Here is a 27744-nt window from a genome sequence, read left to right as displayed (position 1 = left end):
AAAAAATGGTAAATGTCATCTAGAGACTCAGGATTGCTTTGAGGATAAAATGAGATAATGCAGGAAAAGATTTTAGTGCAATAATTGGGAAATAAATGTTCAGCATAATATTAATATTCTTGACATTGTAAATATTTATGAATATGCAGATAATGCTTAAATTATTTCATAGGTATGATCTAAAAAGGATAAACAGAAATGCTGTGTTCATTAAGCCAATTGGAGTATTAGAGTTTGTACTTTGATCAATGAAAAAAATTCACTGCCGCAGGCAAGCAAAGATAAAATAGCAAGAATCTGCTTCCCATGACCATATTTTCAGAATTGTTTTTAATGCTTCTGTTTGAATGTCAGCTTCATCATGGCAGGGGTGTTGTCTGTTCTGTTCAGTTTTATTTCAGTGCCCAGAGCAGCATCCACATATAACAAATGCCCAATAAGTATTTGCTGAAAAAATAAATCTGAGGGAAGAGTGCAAGAAGTCCTCTTAGACCAGTAGCTTCTCGTAGTGTACCACAAAGAGCTTGATGTATACTTTGCAGTTTACACACACATATACACACACACACACACATAGTCCTACCTTCAGTAACCAGAAAACAGAAAACCCATAAACTTCTTACATAACTTTGTATTCTTTTATGTCTTCAGATCAGTTAATAATGGCTTACTTTTATTAGACAGTTCTTTACCATGATGGCAGCTGAACACAGTTTGCCCAGTAGACCCTACAGAATCAGAGTTGTTCATGAAATTTAAGTATTGACTATCAGCATCATGAAGACATTAATTTATCCAAAAGTGTGACTCTCTTGCCCATGGCATAGTAGGGTTGGTCTGATAGTATTATTGTTATTTCTAAAACATGAAAAGATCTAAATACTTTTCTTATGTAATTCTTTTATTTTAAAGTGTACATAACACTATTGTAAAGTATGTCTAAAATAGTAAAGAATTAATCAGAATAGTCTAATTATAAACCATTGTCTTTCTAAAAAAAAGAGCTTGTAATACATTGGATAAAAATATTCATCACAAAAGAAACACTGTAGAATATTTCAATCCTTAGCAAAGTTTAAATTGCATAGCACAGATTAAATATGATCTCATAGAAGGAAAATTTATTAAGGGCTGGAGTGATTGGGAAAATTCACTAACAAAGTAGTGACTTGAGTTAATTCTTCCATATTAGTGGTGGAAGAAAATGTGGGGAAGGATTAGAAGGTGGAAAAATTAATAGTTACTATTCTGGTGTAGCAGAAAGTTAGGAAATCCAAATGCCTACAACAAAGGATCACCTTTTTGTGGTGCTGAGGGAAATACTGACTGGATAATGACAAGGTTCCCAAAATAAAGACATTAGTCAGGATCCTAAATTCTTGATGCAATCAATCTCTAGGATTTCCTTGGAATGGAGTGAGGGATTTGTTGATAAATTCATACTTTTCATGATAAATTAAGGCTTTATCTTGAAATGTTCTATGGTTTATTGCCTGAGAAATTTGTTCAAACACTGTGGAAATACTGAGATTGCCTTTGGTCATATTCTCTACAATTTAGAGAAAATCTGACCCCACCTTTTGCCTAAGGTCCAGATGAATGGTCTGCTTCATGGTTCTTTTCCCCTAGTCCCTAACCATGCATGGCTAGGCTTTCTAAGGTTGGGGAAGGCTCATACTCAGGATGTAGCTCCAGGTCCATTTTAGAGTAGAAAAGAGCCTGTAAAAAAGACAGACTCTTTTTGTCATTTTTTTAGTGACAAAAATGGAAATGATTAAAATTTGTAATGATTAAAATTTTAATAACCAATTAAGAAAATTGACTCATGACCACAAAACATTTAGAGGAAACAAGAACAGAAGGCACTTCTTTCTTTTCCTCCCCAAACTCTACTATATTCTATGCAAGCTCCATTCTATAACATCAAGTACATACTTTTGTCCCTAGCTCATCATGTCAGAGAGCCTCCTTGGGAATGGGATAATAATGATAATGGGTAGTTGTTTTGATATTTTCAAGAGGGGCAGCAACACAGTGCAGCGTTGTAAGATTGATCTTAGTGTGCAGAATGAGTCAGATGAGGAAAAATCAATCAGAAGAAAATAAAAGGAAGGGACTTACTGAACTTGGCACTTCTGAATTGAGAAGAGCAAATTCAATAAATAGTTGAAAGCAAGAATTTGTAAAATATATGACAAGTCGAGTGTTGGTAAGGAAGGGGAAAGAAGAATTAAAGAGGTCTCCAAGGCTGCTATTATGAGTGGAAAAATGATTTTATGGTAACATATGTGAAAAAGAACTGCTTTTGTTGCAGGGATATGAACTTCTTTTAAGATAAATACCCTATGAACTTTTGGAAATATGGAAGTTGACATCAAGTTGAAGCCAAATGTGTTTATTTTCCCAGAACTATAAAAAGTAGAAATTACCATGGCTCTCTACACCTACAAGATATGGTTTAACATGACCCTAGGAATCTACATTTGAAAATAAAGGAGAAGAAACAAATTTTCCTTATGGAATAATTATAAATATTTTATGTAGATCCACCTCCCTCTAGGAGATGGAGCTTAGTCTCTTGACTTATTTGAGTGTAGGTTGTAGTTAAAGACATGCTTTCAAAGAATGGAATATGATGCTACAAATAACATAGTTACCTTATTTTTAAAAGATGAATAATATTCCATTGTATGCATACATTTCTTTATTCACATATATGTTGATGAATATTTACCTTGTTTCTGTCTTTGCTATTAAAAATAAAAACTGCAATGAACATAGAAGACCTGATCCCAGAGGTGAGATTACTGTACTTATGTGAGTATCCTAAAATAGTCAAACTCAGAGAAGTAGAGAACAGAATGAAGGTTTCCAGAGACTGAGGAGAATGGGAAGTGGTGAAATATTGGTCAAAAGATATAAAGATCAGTTATTAAAGATGAATAAATCATAGAGATCTACCATACTGCCTATGCTTGATCATATTTTATTTTAGATTTAAAATTATGCTGAGAAGGTAGATCTTATGTTAAATGTTCTTTTTTTTTAATGCAAATATTGAGCCAGTAAACTTTATTGGACTGTACACATAGTCTCTCAGATGATAAGCTTGTTCCTCTGACTTATTGCTGGATGGTTAAGTAGCGTTTCATTTTTTTTATTAGCTACACATGACATTACAATGATCTTGGCAATTCATACATTAGAATCAATTAGGAAGGACAGAAGAATAGAATAGACATTGTGATTGCTGCATGTATATAGGTGACTGTGTGACTAGTGTGATTCTGCAATCTGTACAATCAGAAAAATGAGAAATTATACCCCAATTGATTCTAATGTTAAATGTTCTTAACATACATACACGATAACTAATAAGAGGGGAAATACAGTAATGTTATAGTGGAGAAATCTGGTAATCACTACTCTAATCAGGTGATCAAGGTTAACATCACCAATGATATCCTGAAGATATCATGTATTCCCTTCCAATGTAATAACAACACTTCATCATGGTATTCTTTTCAAAAATCTATAACCCCAGTCTGATCATGAGGAATATATCAAAAGAAAAGGACAATCTGTAAAGGGCTTGAATAGTAGTTATTAAATGTCAATGAGGTCACAAAAACCAAGGAAAGACTAAGAAACTGTCAAAGACCAGAGAAGATTAAGAACTTTAACACACAAAAAGGAGATATGTGGAAAAACTGGTGAAATCAGAATAAAGTCTGAGTTTAGTAAATAGTAATGTGCCCATGTTTTTTCTTAGTTTTGATAAATATACTGCAGTGATGTAAGTTGACAACATTAGAGGAAGCTGAAAATGGGGAATGGGGAGCTATAAATGCTATGTATTTGCATTTTTGTAAATATGAAATTATTATGAGATTTGAAAAATCATTTCCAAAAAGGACTCTGGGGGAAATTCTAATTACTGCCTAGTTTGAAGCATCTACTGTTGAGAAAGTAGAGCTAGAAATATAAATGAATTGGTCAGACTCCTATTTATGTTTATTAACTTCAGGACCTGGCATAGTGCCTGGCACACAATAAATCCTCAGTAAATATTTATTCAAATACTGAATCCCTGAGCATTTTGGATAACATTGTAAAAAAGAAGACTGAGTGTACCATCATAGAGACAGAAGGTAGTATGGGTATGGCCAGGGGCTGGGCAGAGGAGCCTATGGGGAGAGAATGTGATGTGTGTAGTTTTAATTTTTCAAATTGAAAATAATTCTGGAGATATGTGGTAGTGATGGTTGCACAACCATGTGAACGCACTTAATCACACCAAATGGTATACCTTAAAAAAGTTAAGATAATAAATTCTATGTGATGTTTATTTTTCCAAATTTTTTTTCAAAAATTGGGAAAAAGGAAGCCTGAAGTGAAGTATTGGTGGCACTTGTATTTATGGTGTAGGAGTCAGAAACATGGCAGAAATGAGTGAAAAGGGACTCAGGAAGCCAAGAGGGGCCAGATTTTAGATGGAAAGTTTGGGAGGGTCAGCCATATTAAATACTGTGGATGTGGAGAAGACTGGGGCTTAGGAAGAGGCTGCTGGTGAGTGGGTTATGAAGAAATCACTGGTGCTTTTCAAAGATGAGGGACCAGAGACTGTGATAAGTGACAAAACCAAACGAATACACACACGTGCGCGCACACACACACACTCACACACATAACCAAGAGGACAGAGAGATTGGGGTGGTGGGTAGAAAAAAATAAATTTTTGTTAATGAGATCCAACTATACAGATTTGAAAAGCTGTTTCTATGAAGATTTTTCTCTGTATGATTCAGAGAGCACTTCTTGGACTAACCAACTAAAATTCCAGGAAGAAGACAGTTCTCCCCCTCATTTGGGAGAAAGTTTTTCCCAAATGGAGTTTTGAAGGCAACAGACTCAGCTGCCTTGGGTTGTAGTGAGCTTCCTATGCCTGGAGCTTTGGGTTTGTGTAGAGGGGTTCCTAGGTGAGACAGGTGGTAGACCAAATGACTTTTAGTTTTGTTATATCTTCAGGAATGTAGCCTGATGCTATTGCACTTTGAGAATGTAAGTTGGACAATAGTTTCAGTGAAACTGTTAGTAGACAGACTCCTATGGGAAGGACAGACAGGCAGGATCCTTGGAGACCTGGGAGACCAGTAGAGAAGAGTTTTGAAAAAAAAAATTACTTGATTATTTCTTCTGCCACTCCTCATCTCGGGCTATAATACCATTCACATCCCCCAGGCTCGATTTATGCCTTGAAGACACTGCATACTTTATATTTTACCATACATTTGGATAATAATTATTAACATGATCTTATCATCAAGGGAAAATAACACAATTATAATTGATAAATCATGTTGACAAAAATTTTCATATATTGTAATATCAGGAGACACTTATTTCTAACATTGTCATCCAGTGTTAGAATACTTCTGTGAGAAAAATCTCTAGTCACTTTCTTTAGATAAATGACAAGCATCCTGTAGTGGGGGGTAAGAAGAGTAAGTTTGACCTAAATGTGAGATGAGACCACATGCAGAATAATAAACTTCACTTCCCCTCTTTCTTGATGGTTTCTATCCAATAGCAGTCATCATTGTTAAGTACTTATTGAGTGGTTTTCTAACATAGTCAGATTCTTAATTAGGAATCTGTGTTTCAGGATGTGGTGAGCAGACATTACGAAGCTTCAACTGCAAATATGTGCTGTGACTCTTGCTTAATGAGTCTTATTTTCATAGGTCACACAAGAAAATCAATTGAATTATTTCACAGTCACACAATCCACATCAAGAAGGCCCTTCTTAATTCTTCTTTGTATAATTCTCACTCCAGCTGGACAGCTTTGCTCATTGTCCCTCAAACATACCAAAATCATTTCAATGTCATTGCCTTTGGTCCAGTTCCGTTCCCTACTTCTTGGTGGAATTTTCTTTATGATTTCTCCAACTTAACACATTGCCTCTTTTGTAATTGCAGTAGAATTTATTTTCTATACACCTGACACTTAAAATATTTACTTATTTATTTTCTGATCTTTGTGAATAGTTTTAATGATTCATGGATTGATATTCAACTGGGTCGGCTTACTCTGATTCAATTAAAGAGCATAAATTCTGGGGCATTTTCAGGTTGGGTAAGCAACCATCCTAAACCCTGTCTTCTTTTCTTCACCATTATTAAAGTTTGATGACTGTTTCCTCATGGGTCAGAGACTGTGTTATCACAGGATCCGGAGGCCAACTCATGAATCCTTCTCACTGTGCACATAGATAATCCCCCTTGAAAACAAATCATCCTCTCTCCTTGGTTCCTTTGCCTCCTCTCTTTAAACTCTTATGAAAATTCAGTGAGCTCAGAGCTTTTTATTTAAAGTGTTATAAAATCTGACTTGCCTAGTCTTATCATAAAGCTAATAGGAATCAAATTTAGTTATCACTTCTGATAACTGATGATTTCCAATAAACTAAGTCTAGGTTATTATGGGATTTCCAGTCAGTTTAGTCACTCTTGTCTTGCATTTAATAATGGTAATGATAGAACAAAAAAAGATGAGGTCAATTTTCTAGTAAAGCTATGCTTGCAGTGTTGACAGTTTTCAGATATCTGAGTTAGTTTAAATGTAACAGATTATTAAATTGTTTCCCTCTGTGGGATTTAAAAACATAAGACTGTAATTTTATAAGTTGAAAAACAGTGTTATCTATCATTCTTAGCCTTTATTAAACATCAGGATATTGTCTCTTCCATTTGGGGTAGAGTTTAATATTGAAAAAAAAAAGAGTTCAAAATTTTCTTTCTTGCTTTTGAATGAACAGAAATCTATTTTGTGAAGATAATTTTTTTTCTTTGCCTTCCTCTCTCCCACTCCAGGTGGCCCTGAGAATTCTGAAGGCTGTCTTTTAGTATGATAGAACAGGAAGTTCTCTGAGTGATATGACTTGAGAGAACTTGAAAAATCCCTCTTTGTCAAACTTTGTTCTGAAGCCCCAATTCCACATTGAATTGAGACGAAAATAATGTGGCCTTTAACTGCCTCCTTAGCCTGTTGGTCAGCTTTCTGCCCACACCCTCTGGGCCCTGGATAGTCTTTGAGGGAGTGGACACCCTGTGGGATGGATTGTATCTAGTGGGAAATTCTTGATGATAGTGACTGGATCCGGTGCAGTTTCTCCTTCTTTCTTCTGTAACTAGTTCAAGATGAAGTTCATTTTTGAACCCGTTTATGTGACCTGTTCATGAATGAACAGGCCACCTGGGAACATTGCTGTGAAACTGTGGCTCATTTTGGAGGTGTGCCCAGCATGAGGGGGCTGCATATTTTATTGCTTTGCCCCTTTCTTTGCTTCATTTCCTTTTCTCCTTATTCTCAAGGCCTTGGGATTGTACCTCTCAAATGAAGTGAAAACCTATTCATCTATGCCTTAGTCTCTGCTTCCTAAAAGGGCCAGGTTGAGACACTCTAGACGCTAGAATAGTTCTTTTGAGTGAAATAATTTCTCTCCTTGTGAGTCTGCTTTGAAAACAATAAATTCAGGAAGGAAAAGGTCTTAAAGAATATGGTTTGCTTCATTAAACCAGAATGAGGATATTAGTTTATCACAGGGCACAAGACAACAACAAAAAGGTATAAAAGGAGATAACAAAACAAGAAGAACACTAATGTCAAACTTGAGCCACTTCACTTTTTAAACTTTTTTTTAGTCTCAGCCAATAGCAAGCCAAAAATAATTAAGTATCATTTCCACGCCCTATTTTTTCCCCCAATTCCTCATTAGATACGGCCCCAGTTTGGACTTGGGAAATACTCTCATATGGTATGTACATTTGAAATTCTGTTTTTCTTCTTAACAATGTGTGTGCAATGGGAAATTTCCAAATGCTTACAATTTTTTCACCCTAGCGTTGATTTTAACTTCAAAAATATAATTAACTGTATTTCTTTGGAAATTAATATGATTTAATATCCACTGGGTTGTGAAATAGTACTGTCTCAGATCTGACTTTATCAACTATATTTGTATCATTGAATCACTTAACCAACCAACTGCATCATCAACCCTAAATGTCATGAATGGCATGCTGAATCACAGACAGAACTGTACTGAGAATACAACCAGCCACACATGTAGAAGATGCGACATTTCCATTAATCAGCTGAGGAATACTAACCTCTTTAAAAACTACTAGGGAGAAACAGCATGTGGAGAGACCAGAATGCACTTTTGTCTCATTAAGTACATCTATATAAACACACTGCTTAAATGTAGTGGTATGTGTATGCACATACATTTAGCTTTTGCAGTTTATGTCACAACCATATACATAAGTCAAATTTTACTCTAAATGAAGATATTTGACACTAAACATTTATGAGCGTGAGGACCTAGTTTTTACCAGAATAATTATAATTCCCCTTCTTTTGCTTTCTCTGCAAAACATTACCTATGAAGGTTAAATATTCTTAATTTCCTTTCTCCGTCCTCTGTCTTTAAGCACATAGTTAAATCTTTACCACATCCATGTGCGTTAGGTATACTGGGCCTCACTTTACAGAAGGAAACCCTGAAACTCGGTGATTTTGTAACCATCAAAATCACAAATCTGACAATTAAAATGCAGATTGAGGATTCAAATGCAGCTCCATTTGACCCCAAAACTTTTCTTTTCCTGTTACTCTATTCTGCTTCCTTTTAATATAAATGAAATTCCAGGGATTTGACTGTGAAATATTCTTTCAATTTCTGTTTGAACCAATAGATTGATTAATTCTCCTTTGGGCTCCTTTGGTTTACAACTGGATTTTCCAATAGATCCTAGGATGTGATTCCAATCATGAAATTGATATGGAGGCAACAAATCATTGGATTTGGTATACACGAGTAGAAGTTTTCAATGTACCTAAGATGTCAATGTCCTAAATCATGAAAATAGAAACAAATGGACATTTTGTGATCATGTTATACATATATTTTTAAATACAAAATGTACTTGGCTTTAAAAATGGAAAATTCAGCTCAGAGATGAGGCAAATGTAACATACATGGCTGTTTAAGTTGGTCACATATGATCTTTTTAAATAGTTGACCCAGCTGGTGCACTACTTACCTCAGCATTAGCAGTGGCTTTGAGACTGAGTGTCATGTGCCTTGTCAGTCTGCCCCTGTTTGAATGCTCGCATTGTTCCCACTGACTTCACTGCCCATGCTGACTGACAGGGATAATACTTTTACTACACTCTGTAATTTTTAACTTGAAAATCTCAAAGTGCATAAAAGTAAATGGAGCTTTGGCTCACTAAAATAGAGATGGATTTCTTTCCCTTTTTTCTTTAATTTTACGAGTGAAGTTGATATTTTAAAACTCGTCCTAGAAAAAAGGACTCAACTTGTAGTCACTTAGCAAGCATAGCTAACTATATTATTTTGTCTAATCCTAGTTTTATTGCTTTAACACATTTGAGAAATTCTGCAGACCTTGTGAAGCAGGGAGGTATGGATGAAAGGAGTCAAGTATAAAATCATTGGCGCAGGTGAAAACCAAACATAGAACAAAACACAGCAACAAAGAAAAAAATTTCAATACAATTGCTTCCCAGCAGCATAAGAAATTTAAAAGCTTTATTTTATGATAAGCAGAATAAACCCTAACATTTAATGTGACATCCATAAGGGCTGATGTACTCTGGGCTGCCTTACTGCAAGTGTGGAGCTGAGAGCCCCACTCTGTTCTGTTCTTGCTAGGCCATGGGGGATAACACTTTGTTTAAATGCATTACATTTTCGTTGGACATGATGAAGATTCCTCAAAAGCCCATCCATCCTCCCTAATTTTCAATGCATTACATATTTGAAAATTTGAATGTAATTAGGGAGGATGGATGGTTTTTGAGGAATCTTCATCATGTCCAATAAAATATGGCTGAAAGAACCAGCAAGGTTAGCCTGAAGAAGGGAAATCCATTTCTGGAACCTTGATAGCTGGCTTCTAGAAAATGAGGATCTGTTATGGGAAAGAGAGATTAGACTTATTTTAGGTGACTTCAAACAGGAAAACCCTAGCTCAACATGTAGAAGCACCTACAGAGCTTTGGAAATAGGTGCTTAATATATTTTTTGAAAGAATGAATGGGTGTGATTGAAAGCATGGACACCTGGTCTCCCAGAAGTGGAATACTATGGAAGAGACTGAAGTCTCTCTATTGAATTTTAAATGTGGAATTGATGAATTCTTCCAGGGAACAATTTCCAGAGAGGTGAGAGTTGGTTTGTGGGATATTTGAAAATTCTTAGAATCTTACTAATTCTTAAGTTGAATGTAATTTGCAACTCTCTTTATTAGAAATCTTTTATTTTTCATAAACACCACACTTTCCATAAAATACAATTTGTGTTTTCCCTGATGATAAAGAATATAATTTTAATAATGTATGGTCTCTTTAAAAATTCTTACTTTATTGATATTTATAAACCAGATTATGGGATGGGAAAGGAAACTATGATCCTAGGTTTTCCTAGGAAAAATGATCAAGACAGTTTGTTGAGTACTTTCAAGTCATATAGTGAATTAAAAATGATTGCGTCTGGTTGGTGATCTTTTTATAAGATAATGGTGTTTTCCATAAAAAAAAATTTTAAAGTTAAAATTCAAGACTTTGAAGTCTGCACAATTGATTCAGAATAAAGGGGTATATTTAAAATGAAAGCTACCTTTTGGATTAAAATAAATTTGGTTGAAGAGAATTACAGTGGTTCTCAGATGAGGCAATCTTCCACCCATTCTACAACCACAGGGGAAATCTAGCAATATCTGCACATTTTTTATTGTGACAACTGAGTCAGGGGTGGATGCTATTGGCATCTAATCAACTTGCAGTATACAGTATCCTACAACAAACAAGTATCCAACCCAAAATGTCAATAGTGTGAGGGTTGAGAAAACCATTTGATGCTTCTCATTCATTTAAAACCAGACATGGGATTTCTTTGAACAATGAAATGAGATGTATAGAATATAAAATATATTTTAGTTCTTATCTTCCAAAGATTTTCCATTTACTCAAATTGAAGTTATATTTGACAGAATGGCTAACTTTGACAACATGAGACTAAACATTGCAGAAGAGGCTCTGGCTCTCAGGCTACAATTTCCTAGTTTTTCTACTTGTATTGGTAACCCATCTTTGTTTCTCTTATCACTGACTTGTTCTTGTCAAGTATCTCACATTAAAAAAACAAAACAAAAAACTCTCTTGTTTGGGTATATGTTGACTAATCTCTCTCTTTAAGTTCAATGTATTTGAAGAGTAATCTACAATTATTTACACATTCTTCATGCTACTGAGATTTCTCTAGAAACATATTACTAGTGCAAATCTAATGCATGCTTTTCATTTCTTATATTTATATCTCTGACAATTTGTATTTTGTTCAATTTCTTCTGAAGAAGTTTTTTTTTTCTAGCTCTGTAGCCTCTTCTCAGTCTCAGAAGGGCCCTTCTCTTTCTGCCACCCTATCTTATTGATAGTCTTCAGAATTCTATCCTTTGCCACAGTCTGGCTGGGCACAAATGCCGCAGTCTGGCTGGGCACACAATCACGAGCCACCACACAGCTTGTAGATTCAAACAGCAACTCTTTATTCCCGAACTCACACCAGCCGTCTACAATCACGTTCTGGGGAAATCCACGTTTTCTGCCCAAATCCACGTTCTCTGCCCAAATCCACGTTCTCTGGGCTTCTATCTCCAAAATATACTGTCTGAATCCCGTGAGAACTCAAGGGGAACTCAGGCAGCAGGATACGCCCTATTCCCAGCAGGAATAATCTTAAACCTTAAACCTGGAACCTAAACTGGGAACGCCCTAAACACGACTATCTTAAACCGGGAACACCCTAATCTGCCTTGGTCCTTGAGCAAGGTCACCTACATTCAATGTCGCTGCAACATGTCAGCAACATGGGGTACGCTGGCAAGGAAATTGTCATACCTACTTGGCTAATGGCTCCCAGCATCTCCCCCCTTCTGATTAATTAAACAACAAGCAATGTGGCTTAAGGACCGTGCCTGGTAGGTTGTCCAATTCAACATATGGTTCTTACCCGTCATCGGAAAACTGACCTTTAGGCGTCAGCCTCCTGTCTTAGGTTGATACCACTGCAATTGGATCATACCCGTCACTGACTACCGGTCCAGCATACAGCCATTGGCCCCCAAATTTTAGACCATCACTAGCAGAAGGGAGGAGAATACAGAAATGCCACGACACCAAGCCAATTGACGGCTCCTTGGGAAAAAATTGCATCACTGGTGACACCATCAGCAAAGATATGTCAGCACTACCACAATTAACATGGGGTGCGCTGGCAAGGAAATAAAAATTATATCACTGGTTAATCACTGTCGCAGATGTAAGAATGGCCAAGCTGGAGCTCTGGATATCAGCTGTTATGGATTTGAGTCAAATCATCTTCTTTTCGATCTGTAGAAATTGTTTTAGTTAATCTCTCTGGAATCCAAATCGGCTGCTGTTCTCCCTGTGGAAACACACAAACAAAACCCCGACTCCAGACAATCACTGGGTCAGGACCTTTCCATTGTCCTGTTAGAATATCTTTCCAAAGTACCTTAGGCTTATGTACATTTTTTGGATACATATGTCTTTCCGCAGCACTAAGTCCTGATGAATCCAAATTTAAAAAGTTTAGAGTAAAAAGGGTTATTTTAAGTTTATCTATGGGGGATATATACCCCTTTCCAATTCCCTCTTTTTGCTTTAATAAGTATATGTCTGTATCTAATAGTTGTCTTAGCTTCTTGCATTTTCTATCTGAAATACCTTTACTTGACATTTTCAACCATTTTCTATCTTATTTCTATCTTCTAGTTTTTTTTCTAAGGTTTGTATATTTACCCTTAGTTGCCTTTTTTCCTCCTATTTTTTTTCCTATTTTGTGGGTTTAAAATTATTGTCTCCCTACATCTTTTTTATCTTTCTACATCTTCTTTATCTTTTCTCTTTTTAACTTTCTATACTTCAGTCTTTAAAGTTTTTCACTTTAAATTTTTAATCTTCTTCATCTAAATATCTTTTATCCTATTATCTTCCCATTTTTTTTAAAGTAATGCCTTTACGATTAACTAGGCTTCGAATGATGCAATAAAGCAATCTTTTTTCCGCCATGAAGGTATCTCGACCACCTTCAATTTAACCTTTTAAAGCCTTTTAATTATCATCTATACTGTACTTTTAAATGTACTTTTTCACCATCTACAACTTCACTCTTTTAAACGAGGCTTAGATTTTGCTTAAATCGCTTCAATGTTAGTTTACATGGCTGCCCTTCAACCAAAGGCTTTTTTTTTTTAACTCCATTGAGAAGCTTTGTCTCAATCTGCCATGTACAAATACCTTTTTTCTTCTTTTTTCCTTTCTCAAGCTTATAAAGTAAGTCTAGTTTCCTCAAAATCTCTTTAAATGACATTTTACAACTTTTTACTTTACCACACAGAGATTATCTCATCTAGAAACATTTCTTTCTCCTTTAACCTTTTATATTAAAATATATTTCCACATCTTGAATCTTTTTCTATCTCTTTTTTTAACCATTAACCCTTTTTATTCACATTTTGAAACAACTCTTATAAAATTTCTGATTTAGACAAATTACTAATAAGATGAAAGACTTTTATGTTTTTATGATACTATGATACTATAATTGAAACCCAACTGAAAATTTTTCTACTCTTTGTATATAAATTACACATAATAGAATCTTAACTCTTAGTAACCTTGTTTTAGCAAAGACACAGACACAAAGCAATATTAAACATTTTTCCATTTACCAATTTATGAAAACACACATAATGTTTAAATATATTACCTTATGGAACTTAATAAGTAAAGAGTGGTTGCTGTTTCAACATTTTAGCTTTGTAAATTAATCAGAACTTTGTAGAAACCAAGATCTTAGACAAGTGTAGCAAACAGAACTAGCCCTCTTTTTCTTGAAGAAAAATCCTTCTACAGGATACCATGATGGTCCCATTGATATGCTTAATAACTTGTCTTTAAAAAGCCATGGGCTACATTTTTGTATTGTATCAACATATGTCCTAACTGTTCTTGGTCTTACTGGGGTGCCTCCTTCCTCTAACAATTTCTCTTGCTCGGAGGCGAACAACTTCAAACCTTGAGTCAACCATTTTCCCCAGTTTGCCTGAGAAAGTTCTAGGAACAGGCAACTTGAAATAAAAACAAAATAAATCAAAACAATAACACATTGTTTTTTGAATTGGTCACCCATTCTTTCGCTCTTCCTCAGGGGTGAGAAATTTCACTTACCTTTAAGCTTCAGAAGTTCCCCGTACGGGCCACCAAATGCCACAGTCTGGCTGGGCACACAATCACGAGCCACCACACAGCTTGTAGATTCAAACAGCAACTCTTTATTCCCGAACTCACACCAGCCGTCTACAATCACGTTCTGGGGAAATCCACGTTTTCTGCCCAAATCCACGTTCTCTGCCCAAATCCACGTTCTCTGGGCTTCTATCTCCAAAATATACTGTCTGAATCCCGTGAGAACTCAAGGGGAACTCAGGCAGCAGGATATGCCCTATTCCCAGCAGGAATAATCTTAAACCTTAAACCTGGAACCTAAACTGGGAACGCCCTAAACACGACTATCTTAAACCGGGAACACCCTAATCTGCCTTGGTCCTTGAGCAAGGTCACCTACATTCAATGTCGCTGCAACATGTCAGCAACATGGGGTACGCTGGCAAGGAAATTGTCATACCTACTTGGCTAATGGCTCCCAGCAATCCTTAATCAGCTTTCTCTTTTCACACAGCTTTTTCTGAGAGATCCCTTCCCATGGAATTTAATACCAGGAGAATGAATCTTCATGACTCCCAAATATAGAACCTGTAGTTCTGACTTCATTCTACAGTTCTGGATTTATATATCCATAAATTGTCCCCTGGATGATCTACAGATATCTCGAATTTAGTGTCTAAAACTGGATTACTCTTCAGGTACAATCTTCCCATATACCTGAGATCTGCTAATGAATTAAGCGGTTACTTAAGTTGCAAACTCTGAGTCATCTCCAACTCCTTTATGATCAATCCCCGCCAAATGTTTCAGATTTAACCTTGTGAATCTCTCATATTCATTTATTCTTCTCCATAACCAGTACTACCATCTTGATTTAGGAATGTCTGAAATATTAAATATTGACATTAACATATTTTTTTTTCAAATTTGAAAAAGGAAAAGGATCATTATGGTTTTTGCTTTAGACTTTTCACTGGTCACATCTTAGCTGCATCATAGAATTCAACGTACCATGGCATGTAGATCTTTTGTTACCCACTTTCTTCCTAACTTCCTATTCCTTCACAATCCCCACCCTGAAAACAAGATGGACAAGTCATGTTATTTCATGACATGTCTTTATACAGTTGTCCTTTTTGTTTAGCATGCCCTAGTTAACTAACATGTTATTTATTATCTTGTAAAAAGTTTTCTTCTTAATAAAGAAGTAGGTAGAAATAGATTTAAAATAATAAGAAGATCTTTGTACACCACACCTTCTTGCCTTTCCACCTCCCTAGAGGCAGCACCTGTTGCCTCTTTTAGGAGTTTCTTCTGCTATTCGCCTCTGTATTATGAAATACTTTGTTTATGATGCTACTTCTTGACTTGTCAGCTTTAGATCTTTGCTATTGAGTTCTTTCTTTTTCATAATTTTAGAACCATTAAGTTCAGGATGATACTCAAAACTTAAGAACTGGTACAGCACAGGCACTGATTAATTACTACCAGTCTCCCAGGTGGTGTACGTGTGCTAGCAAGTGGCCCTAATTTTATGATAATCTTTTGTTCAATTATCACTATTGATATTATTATAACTGCATAGTTATTATCCACTGCTGAAACAAATGATAAACTGTGATTATATTGCTTACATATTTTTGTTTTTCACAAGTATTCATTGATGCTTTAAAAATCATTTATTTCTCATTAAAAATTCATTATAAACCTCAATTTCTCTATGAAGTCTTTGCCACTGGGCCGAGTTGATTCTTCACCTGGTGTAACTCCTGTGTTATCTTTGTTGCTATGCTGATCACACTTTACTTGAATATTTGTGTATCTGTGTTTTCTAGTATTTGATCTCCTTGAGGTCAGTGATAATATCTTTGAGACTTCAGCATCTTGCACCAGTGCCAAATACATAGTGCTTAATAAATATCTGTTGAGAGGATGGAACAGTCTTTTTGTAATAGACTTCACTATTTGGTAGATGGGTTTGAGAGCATTTTTCTGTTTTCTGCATCACTTCTTTCAGATCGCAAACTCAAATGTCCACTAGGATCCTGACTGTTAAAATAAATGAGATCAGCAAGTCTCACATAGTTTGTGGCACTTAAAGGAGTTACCTGATTCTTAGTCCCAGCCAGTTATTAGAGGAAAAAATCCTTCATTGCCAGACCTCCTGTAATTTTGAGAGAAGCACAAACTTCAGGTCTAATATGAACTGCCTTAATTCAGTTTTGAAAAACTATGCAGGTCAAGGAAATGATTCTTCAGGAATAATTCTGTTCATGGTCATCAGTTGCTAGACTGAAGATTGTGGGTGGGAAGTGGTAGGTAGAGTGCATGTTGTTCCAGGTTCTCTGCTTGGTTTGGGTGCTGGTTTGGCTGAAGATGACTCCTCCCCAGGGGCTCTGCGTCTACCTGATGATGGTGGCCTCCTTTTGCCAAGTGAAGCCAGCATGTGGAGTGAGGTCCAGCTGAAAGGGCTTAGGTAAGGTTTTTATGAGATCGGGGTCCCTTCCATCAGATGGAGGTGGAGAATAATGGGTTAAATTATAAATGATAGCGGAAGGAATGCAACTAGACTAAAAATTGCATAAGATGTGCCAATTCATGTGTTTTTTTTCTGATAAAACTTAATTTTGCAAACCCTGAGCAGATATTGCTACCCCCAGTTTGTAGATGTTGACATTTACCTTTCTTTTGAGTTTCCATTATTAGAACAGATTAACTGTAAAATTAAGGTGTCCTCATTTTGCCCCATAAAGAAAGTTCATGTGTGGAATTTTGGAAATGGATTAAATGTCTTTTATTATCTTCCACTAGAAATTGCTACTACGATTTTTGATTTTGAGGTTTTTGTTTGTTTATAGATTGACTGAGTCATTCTTCATCCTTTATGCTCTGTATCATTTGCCGAGATTATGAAGATGAGTAATACATAGTTTCTGTGTTTGAGAAACCCTAAGTGATTGTTTGCTTCTGTTTGTTCTAAGTGTAAAGGGAGAGACAAATGTTGGGGGGAAAACGTGTAAATAATTGAGAAATTTGGTGGCCAAACTGTGACAAAAAAAGTGAGTCATTCCTTTTTCTCTTGTTGCAATAAACAAAATGTGCTGGTAAAAAATTGGAAAGCACAAATAAGCAAGATTAAGAAAAAAATCCCCTCTTAGCCAGTGTGAGCAACTCTGTATTTATTTATTAAGTAACTATTTATACAAATTGTTTTTTTACACTTTATACACAAAGAAACCCAAGCACACAAATCACACTAAATGATTATCCTATAGTCTGCTTTCTTGTTTAGAAATATATTAAAATGTGCTGTTGTTGTTTGAACATCAATTTTTATGGCTTAAAACTTATTACATGAAGATAAATAAAATGTATTTAATCAATCCTCTATTGTTAACTATTTAGGTAATTTCTATTTTTTTCTGACTTACACCATATATAAAGTTTCTAAAGCTAGCTAAATCTTTTTTATGTGTTCTGAATTATTTCCTTGGGAAAAATTACTAGCAATGTAGCTATTGGATTTAAGGGTTTGTACATTTTTTAAGTTATTTTTTGATTTAACTTCTGTAGAATTAAATCTACACATTTAAGATTACAGATTAAAACTATAGATAAGCAGTATGAGTTTATCCATCACAAGTGGATTTGAGTTGCCATTTCTCTTTACTTTTGCCAACATCAAGTAGCATATCTTTCTTTAAGAAAAATCTTTTCTAATTTTAAAAATGGAAAAAAAAGCCTGTCTTTATAAAGACCCTTTTGAATAATCTGACATTTGAACTTCTTGGCTACTGCAGTTTTCTGCTGTAGGACTATTATTTTGTGTTGTAAAGAATTGGTTGGCTGTTTATCTGCTTTAGTTATCTGCTTTAGAGCAAGTTGAGGGTCAGGAACGTCCTATTCACCTGTGTGTTCTAAATTATACAGTTGGCTAACAATTTCTAAACAGAAATTAAACAGTATGTTTAGAAAGACCTGAGTTCAAATCCCAGATTTGAACATTCTGAGCAATGTTGGTTGAATTGAAATGAATTGGGGAAGATGTGCTGTTTAGAAATTGTTAGCCAACTGTATAATTTTCAATATAACCAGTGAGAGGTTAAGTTACATCTTGCATAATAATGAGTAAGTTTTACTGATCACTGATTATATGCCAACACTATCTTCAGTGCTTTGAATTCTTAACACATTGCTATGGTTTAAGTATAAGGTATCTCCCAAAAGCATATGTGTGAAACAATACAAGAATATTCAGAGGTGAAATGATTAGAGTATGAGGGCCTTAACCTAATCTGTGGATTAATTCACTGATTTGGACTAACTAGGTGGTAATTGTAAGCTGGTAGGGTGGGGTTAGAGAAAATAGTTTCCTGGGGGCATTCATTGGGGTTTATATTTTGTCCCTGGTGAATGGAGCGCATTCTCTCTGTGTTTCCTTTTTACCGCATCTTGAGCTATTCTTGGCCATGGTCTTCCACCATGATGGTCTGCCTCATTTTGAGCCCAGAGCTGTGGAGTCAGCCAACCATGGACTGAACCTTTGAAACTATAAGCCAAGATAAACTTTTATTAAATGACTATTTATACTAAGTATGTTTTGTTTTTGTCAGGTCTTTTGGTCACAGCAGTGAAACTGACTTAAACACACCAAATTAGCATACTTTTAACACTGATAAACAGGTCTTAAACTCAGGACTAGCTACTTCCTAAGCCATCTTTATATTCCCCTTTTCTCCTTTTCTATCCTCTCCTCTTTTCCTTGTAGACATTTTGGATATATACTTACTAGAGAGAACAGCATAATGAACCTCGACACACCATCATCCAGTTTCAACAATTACCACCATGAAGCCAGTCTTGTTTCCTCTGTCTTTTCCTCATTACTTTGTACCCTTATTTCCATGTTGGATTATTTTAAAGCAAATCTCAGGCTCCTTCCTAAGATATGTCCAAGTCTCCTCCCTTAAGATGCATAGTCAGGTATAAGAACTCTGGCTTGAAAATACCATCTTTAGCTGAAAATATGAGACATTCTGGCCTCTGTTCCCCTGCCTGGCTGGGAGAGAGGTACAGAGCCACAGGCTTGCTATTCTCCTAAGTGGATTATGACTTGGAGATGGTATTTCACATTAAGCAAATTCTTGAGTTCTCATGCTTATTTTTTTGGTTCTGTTTTGTGCTTAAAGGCCTAGTGATCCTCCACTGTGTGGTGGCTGATGGAAATTCAACCAGAAGTCCTGAAACGAATGGCCCTCTCTGTGGAGATCTTGGGGGAAACTGCACAGGTAATACTTCATATTCAATCTTGGAAAGTTGATCTCCCTGTTTTAATCTTTTGATAATAGAAGTCATAATAATAGGCAGTTCTTTAAGCACAGAGTAATGTACAAGGTTTTGTACTAAGTGGTTTACATGCAATAATTCATTCATTCCTTAAAACAGCCCTCTGAGTAAAGTTATATTTTTTAAAATTTTATTTTAGGATAAAGTTTAGAAAGGCTAAGCAAATTTCCCCAGGTGACACAGCTAGTAAATAGAAAATCTGGGATTTGAACTCAGGTCTTTCTGACTTCCAGTACCTTCATTCTTAACTACTATATTGGATGTACCAGACATGAACCATAACCTGTGATATCTCGCACTAGATTCATAAACATACTGTTTAAATTTAATTCTTTTCTTTTCTCTGCTTGGAAAAAGAGAAAAAGGTAAAGGAGATGCTTGAGTTAGTTTTCTCAAAGTTATCATTCTAAGGCAGAGTTTTTCCTTAGTAAGGGTTTATGGACCATCTGGCCCTTGCTGAAGTACTTAACCTTGCTGAAATACCATGAAAACAGCCATTCATGCTATGCAAATTAATAGGCTTGGCTGTGTTCCAACAAAACTTTATTTAGAGAAACAGGTCATGGGCCAAATGTGACCCTTGGAACATAATTTGCTGACCCCCAGTCTAAGGTGCTGTTTATTTTGTTTAGATTATGTGATCTTGTCTTCTATAAGGTATTGTCTGATTTTAAAAAAATAACAAAAACAAAATACAAGCCAATTTACAAGAGTAGGGTGGAGTGGAGAAGAGCCTCTAGGTTCCCTGGAAATTTTTCTGGGCTGGGAGTATGGTGACTTGATGTGAGTGTCCCTTTCCTAGCACCCTGGGAACTTTGTGGCTGAGCCAGGAACATGCTGAGCAACTCTTCCTGAGCTGAGTCATTAGCTCCAGCCCAGTCTTCGTCTTTCATCCTGTAGAGCAGTGGGTGGGCTGGAGGGTGTGCATAGGCTGTGGCATCCACTGGTGTCTTAGGTCATGCTTGTGTGGGCCTGGCCTTGTCACCCATGTAGGGAGAACAAGGCCAACTTTATGTGATTGTGTGTTTTTCTTCAGTCTGGCTTCAGATGTCTTCAATGATGACATTTTCACATTTCCCTTGGGAAATTATACATCATCTGATGACTGACAATGTTCAAAAATCTACTCCTAGATGTGTTTTTGTTTTTGTTTTGTTTTGCAGTGCTGGGAATTGAACCCAGAGCCTTGTGTATGCCAGGCAAGCAATTATCACTCAGCCACATTGCCAGTCCCTAAATGTGTTTTCTAATTTTACTTTTATTGCAGCAAGACATTTAACATGAGATCTTCATTTTTAATCAATTTTAAGGTGGACAATACAGAAGATCTCTTGAATTTATTTCCTTTTCATAACTACAACTTCATACCTGTTGAGTAGAAACTTACCATCTCCTCCCTCCTCAAACTCCTGGCAACCACCTTTCCACTCTCTGCTTCTATAAATTTTGTTGTTTTAGATACTTCATAAAAGTGAATTCAAATAATGTTTGTCCTTATGTGACTGGCTTATTTCATTTAGTACAGTATCATCCAAGTTAAGTCACATTTTCATGCATTGTAGGGTTTTCTTCTTTTAAAAGGCTGAATATCATTTCCTTGAATTTCTATGCCACATTTTCTTTATCTATTCCTCAGTCAGTGGACACATGGCTTATGTCCAGTTTTGGATTCTTGTGAATAGTGCTGCAATGAGCATGGAAGTGCAAATCTCTCTTTGAGTTTCTGATTTCAGTTCTTTTGAATTAATACCCAGAAGTGGGATTTTTGGATTATATGGAAATTCTATTTTTCATTTTTTTTGAGGAGCCTACATATTGTTTCCCATAGTAGCTGTGCCATTTTACATTCTGACCAAGAGTTTACAAGGGTTCCAATTTCTCCACATATTTGCCAACATTTTTTCTGTCTTTGATAATGGCAATGCTAACAGATGTGAGGTGATCTTATTATGGTTTTGATTTGCACTTCTCTGATGATTTATGGTGTGAATACCTTACATGTTGGCCATTTGTAAGTCTTTGGAGAAATATGTATTCAATTCCTTAGTCCAGTTGAGAACTCAGAGTATTTGTTTTCTTGGATTGAGATGTAAGAGCTCCTTATATGCTTTGGATATTATTTCCTTATCTCATATATAATTTGAAAACACTTTCCCCTATTCTATAGGTACCTTTCCACTCTGTTGTTTCCTTTACTGTGAATAAATTTTTAATTTGGTGCCATTCTACTTGATTTTGGCTTTTGTTGACTGTGTTTTGGATATCAAATTCAAGAAATTATTACCAATGATTATAGTAATTTTACAGTTTCAGGTCTTATATTGAAGTCTCCAATCTGTTCTGAGTTGACTTTTGTGTATGGTGTGAGAAAGGCGCCCAATTTCATTCTTTTACATATGAATATCAAGTTTTAAAACATAATTTATTGGAGAAACAATCCTGTTTCATTTTGTATTCTTTGCACCGTTGCTGAAGATTAGTTGACCATATATACATGAGTTTATTTCTGTGCTATTTTGTTCCATGGTCTGCATTATGTCTGTTTTTATGCCAGTCCCACACTGTTTTGTTTTGGGGGGTGGGGTAAATTGAACTCAGAGCCATTTAACCACTGAGCCACATCCCCAGCCTTTTTGTTTTTGTATTTTATTTAGAGATAAGGTCTCACTGAGTTGCTTAGGGCCTTGCTAAGTTGCTGAGGCTGGTTTTGAACTCACAATCCTACCCTTAGTCTTCTGAGCCACTGGGATAGAGTCCTGTGTCACCATGCCTGGCTACCACACTTGTTGCAAACACTATATCTATCTTTGTAATATATTTTGAAATCACATTGATTGGTTTTCCTATGGAACCACCCTCACATCTTAGGGATGAATCTAATTTTCTCATGATGTCTCATTCTTCTATTTTGCTGTAGGATTTTGTTTTCTAGTATTTTATTGAGGAGTTTTACAACTATGTTCATCTGAGGCATTAGCCTGTAATTTGATTTTCTTGAAGTGATTTTGTTTGGCTTTGAGGTCACACAATGCTGCACTTACAAAATGAGTTTGGAAGTGTTCTCTCTGCTTCAACTTTTGGGAATAGCTTGAGAAGATTTAGCATTAGTTATTTAAATATTTGATAGAATTTACCAGAGAAGCCATCTAGTCTTGAACTTTTCTGTTTTGGAAGGGTTTTAATACCTCTTTTTGTATGTAATTGTGTGTGTGTGGTGCTGGGTTTTGAACCCAGTGCCTTGTGCATGCGAGGCAAGCATTCTATCAACAGAGCTGTATCCCCAGCCCCTTGTTTTAGAAAATTTTTGATTCGATTCAATCTCATTAGTTACAAGAGTTGAGATATTCTTCTCCTTATGATATGGTTATGGTAGGTTTTATGTTTCTAGGAATTTATCCATTTCTTCTAGATCATTCCATTTGTTGGTGTATAGTTTTTCATAGTCTCATGTGATGCCTTTCATCTCTGTACCATCAATTGTAATATCTTTTTCATTTTGTTCTTTATTTATTCTTTACTTCTCACTGTTTTGCTAAATATTCATCAATTTTATTTGCCTTTTCAAAAAATCAACTCTTAATTCTTTTAATTTTTTTCCTATTGATTTTCTTGTCTGTTTCATTTATTCTTAATCTAATCTCTACTATTTCCTCCCTTCTACGAACTTCAGGCTTGGTTTGTTCCTCTTTTTCTAGTTTCTTAAAGTGTAAATTTACCTAGTTATTTGAGATCTTACTTCATTCTTTAATGTAGATATTTACCATCATAAACTTCCTTATTAGTCTGCTTCGTTACATATCCTAAGTTTTGATATGTTGTGTTTGTTTCAAAGTATTTTCTAATTTTCCTCTTAATTTGTCTTTGCCATATTGATTTTTCAGGAGTGTATTGTTTGACTTTCACATACTTGTGAATATTCCAGTTTTCCTTCTGCTACTATTGAATTCTAATTTCATTTCAATGTGATCAGAAAAGATAATTGGTATGATTTTAATCTACTTAAATTTGTTAAGACATTTTGGTACTATAACATGTGATCCGTACCGAAGAACACACTTGAGAAAAATGTGTATTCTGCTGCTGTTTTGTTAATTATCAGGTAGGTCTGTTTGGTCTATAATGTTGTTTAGTCCACCATTAATCACCTTATTAATGTTCTGTCTGGATGGTCTCTCTATTATTGGAAGTGGACTATTTGAGTCTTCTAATATTATAGTATTGCTATCTACAGGAAAGTTTCCCAGATGATCTTGGACCATCCTAGATATCTTCCTTTTCTTACCTGTAATTAGTTCCCAGGAAAAACTGTAGAATGTACTAGGAATCATCATCAGAACACTCATATCACATCAGGAGTTACTGACAGGAATAGCCTGGACTCTGTTCCTGTCCCTGCTAGAAGAAGAGATCCTACATAGTTTTATCCTAGTGAGTCTCATTTACCCGTTGTGTAAATCTCAGGGAAAGCTGCTTTTCAGGATTCCTCAACTGCAGTACCACATGGAACACATGCAGATTAGATTCCTTTCTCCCCGTGTAGTTTTCCGGAGCTTTGGTGGTCACCACAAATCTTAGTATTTTATTGCTCCTTGTTGCCTGTGAAAATAATGTTGTTTTGCTTGTTGTATGAGTGTTCTGTCTACTGGACTTGTGCAAATCAATTGCTAACTAATGCATGGTGAGAATTATCTCTTTCTTTCATGTCTGTCAATATTTGCTTCATATATTTAGATATTATAATGTTGAATGCATATATATTTACAATAGTTTTATCATTCTGGTAAAATAAAAACTTTATCATAGTACAACGTCTATCTTTCTCATTTGATCTCTTGTGGCAGATTTTGAATTAATGGTTTTTGTCTAATATATGTATAGTCACCTCTGATCTCTTTTGTTTACCCTTTGTGTGGGCTCTGTCCATCCCTTCAATTTTGGCCTCCATATATTCTTGAATCTAAAGTGATTCATTTCCATGCCATGCAAGACATAGACTTGAATCTTGTGTTTTTGTATCCATTCAGCCATTCTATAGCATAGGATTGGGAAGTTTAACTTATTTACATTTAAAGTAATTATTGATAGGGAAGAAATTCCTATTGCTATTTTGTTAATTATTTTATATCCTGTAGTCTTTTTCCTCTCCTGCTGTTTTCCTTTATGATCTGTTGAGGGTTTTTTTTTATTGATATGCTTTGATTATTTTCTCTTTTTCTTTTACGTGTCTCCTTTAGATATCTTATTTGTGGTCACCGTGGGGCTTTCATAAAATACAATTGAGTATATAAAGCTGGAAACAGCTTAACTTCAATCAATAAAAAATACTTCCTTTCATTCTACACCTTGTGACTGATATCACAGTTTATACTTTTACACTATTGTATATCCATTAATATATTTTATATTTATAACCATTTTATACTTTTGTCTTTTAACTTTAAACTAAAATTAAAAGTAATATATCTTTCTCATTATAGTAATAGAAGGTTTTGTATTTGTCTATATATTTCACATTTACCAATAAGTTTTATATTTTCTTGGGATTTTTATAACTATTTAGCATTCTTTGACTTCCACATTACTTTGCTTGTAAGGTAGCATTGGAGGTGGTAAAATCTCTGACTTCATCTGGGAAAGTCTGTACTTTTTCTTAGATTGTGAAGGTCAATTTTGCTGGATGTAGTATTCTTGGTTGGCAGATTATTTCTTTCAGTGGTTTGACTATGTCATCTCACTCCTTTATGGTCTATAAGATTTCTACTGAGAAATCCACCTACAGTTTAATGGAGATTCCTTTGTACATGAAAAGTCTTCCTGCCAAATATTTTCTCGTCATCTTAGACTTTTGACCATTTGATTATAATGAGATTTGGTGTGGATTTCTTTGGGTTCCTATTATTTGGGATACACTGGACCTCCTGGGTATGGATATCCATTTATTTCCCTTGATTTGGAAAATTTTGTCCATTATTTATTTGAATAAGCTTTCTGCCCTTTCTCTATTTTGATTCCCTCATACTCACATAAACTATATATTGAGCTTCTTGATGGTGATCTGTAGGTCCCTTGTTATTGTTTAGATATGGGGTGTCCACCAAAAGCTCATGTGTGGGACAATGCAAGAGAGTTTAGTGGTGAAATGATCGGATTATGAGAGCCTTAACCTAATCAGGTATTAATCCCCTGATATGTATTAACTGGGTGATAACCATAGGCAAGTGGCAGTGTGGCTGGCAGAAGTGGGTCATTGGAAGTGTGCCTTTGGGATATACATTTTGTCCCTGGAGAGTGGAACTATCTCTCTCTACTTCCTGGTGCCATGTACTGAGTTTCTTTTCTCCACAACATTCTTCTACCCTGATGTTCTGTCTTACCTAGTGCCCAGAACAATGGATCCCAGTCTATGGACTGAGACCTCTGAAACTGTGAGGGCCAAATAAACTTTTCCTCCTCTAAAAATGTTCTTCTCAGACCTTTTGTTCATAGCAGAAAAAAAAAAAAAGTTGACTAAATCATCCTTTAAGCTTCTTTTTCTCTTTTTGCTCTTTTTTAACCGTACAATTTCCAATGACTTCTTCAAGTTCACTGATACTTTTTTTTTGCTTGACATAGTCTGCTTTTGACCTTCTAGTGAATTTTCAGTTCCATTATTATTCAGCAACAACATTTATGTTTAATATTTTTAAGCATTTCTCTCTCTTTGTTGAAATTTTTACTTTGTACTTGCATTGTTCTCCTGACTTTGTTCAGTATCCTTATGATCATTTATTTTGAATTCTCTGTCAGGTATATTTCTTCATATCATTGGGATTAGTTTATTTTGACCCTTTCTTTGTGACAGTTTTCACTCTTTCTTCATTTCCCTTGACTCTTTTTGCTGGTATTTGAATATTGAAGAAAATGCCTACTGCTCACAGTTTTTGCAGGTTGGTCTTATATGAGACGAGACCCTCATCAATCAATCCAGTTAGATATTGTCAGGACCTTTCAAATTTCCATGCTAGTTACTCTGACTCCTTTGTTCTTAATGGCCCTTGGACTCAAGAGAATGCCAAGTCTCATCAGTGCTCTGAGACAAATTAGACCAAAGTCAGTCTCTTGACAGCTTTGGGAAGAATTGGGTCTTTACATAGTCTTCCTGACGTTTTCTCTCCACAGGGAGAATCTGAGAAAAGGTCTTTTGGTGCTTTCATTCTGTGATACTTAGTGGAGGGTGCATGATTGCTGCTAGTTCAAACCATGGTCTCTGTTCTTTCTGGCTCCCAGGCGGCTAGAGTATGCTGGGTCCTGTCAGTGTTCCAAAAGAGGCAAGACAGAAACATGTCATTTGTCAACCCTCAGATGAAATAGGACAAGTCATATATTGAATGTGAAGTTCAACTCTTTTACTCCCTGGGGAGAAGGTGGGCACTGGTATTCTTCCTCTGCTTACTCTGTGCTGAGCCAGAGGATGAGCCAGGGAATTGCCAATGTAAACTGCTGTCTCTGATATCACTGGTCCCATGTGGGTAGAGTATGCTCCAAAACAAGCAAGACAGAAACCAATCTTCTGGGAAGCCCCTGTAAGTGCTGGGGTATTGGATATGCAGTCTGAATCTTTCTCTTTCAAAGGAGAAGCTAGGATATGGAGTTGGGAGGCAGGGAGCAGGTAATTCTAATCACATGGCACTGTACTCTGGGTAGAGACTGAGGTGAGAGGCTCTGATGACTTTCCTTGCTGGCTTCCATGGGGGTGTTTCTGTACTCATCTCGAGTACAGGAGCTTTTCAATGAATTTCTGCATTGCTCACAAAGGGAATTTGTCTGATGTTGTTGATGACTCAGTGAAGGGGAGGAGAGTTGAAGCCTCTTTATTCTGCTGTCTTTCTGCTGTTACTCCCTGTTTTCTAATTTTCTATGGAATACAAATAGATGTTGTTTTTGTATTTTCCTCCAATAACCTTTAACGAAAGAGGGGCTAAGGAAACCTGGTAAACAGAGTAATCCTCAGTCTTTCACAGCCATTTTGTTATCTCAGGTGTCTTTCTTCTTCTAGCACCAAACTGTCTTCCTTT

At 35.8% G+C, this 27744-nt stretch overlaps 1 protein-coding gene across 1 annotated transcript in view; it reads left to right on the top strand.

Moving 5' to 3' along the window:
* Btc (betacellulin) overlaps positions 1-27744 on the top strand; it is a 53470-nt gene that overhangs the window by 8994 nt on the left and 16732 nt on the right. The window contains exon 2 of the mRNA XM_027939777.2: positions 19534-19632. Coding sequence (XP_027795578.1) covers positions 19534-19632 — 99 coding nt within the window. The remainder of the gene's footprint in view (positions 1-19533; positions 19633-27744) is intronic.

Source organism: Marmota flaviventris, chromosome 7, assembly GCF_047511675.1.
Source record: "Marmota flaviventris isolate mMarFla1 chromosome 7, mMarFla1.hap1, whole genome shotgun sequence".
NCBI lineage: Eukaryota > Metazoa > Chordata > Mammalia > Rodentia > Sciuridae > Marmota > Marmota flaviventris.
Note: the sequence above shows the minus strand (reverse complement) of the source record. Positions and strands in the feature narration are given on the sequence as shown.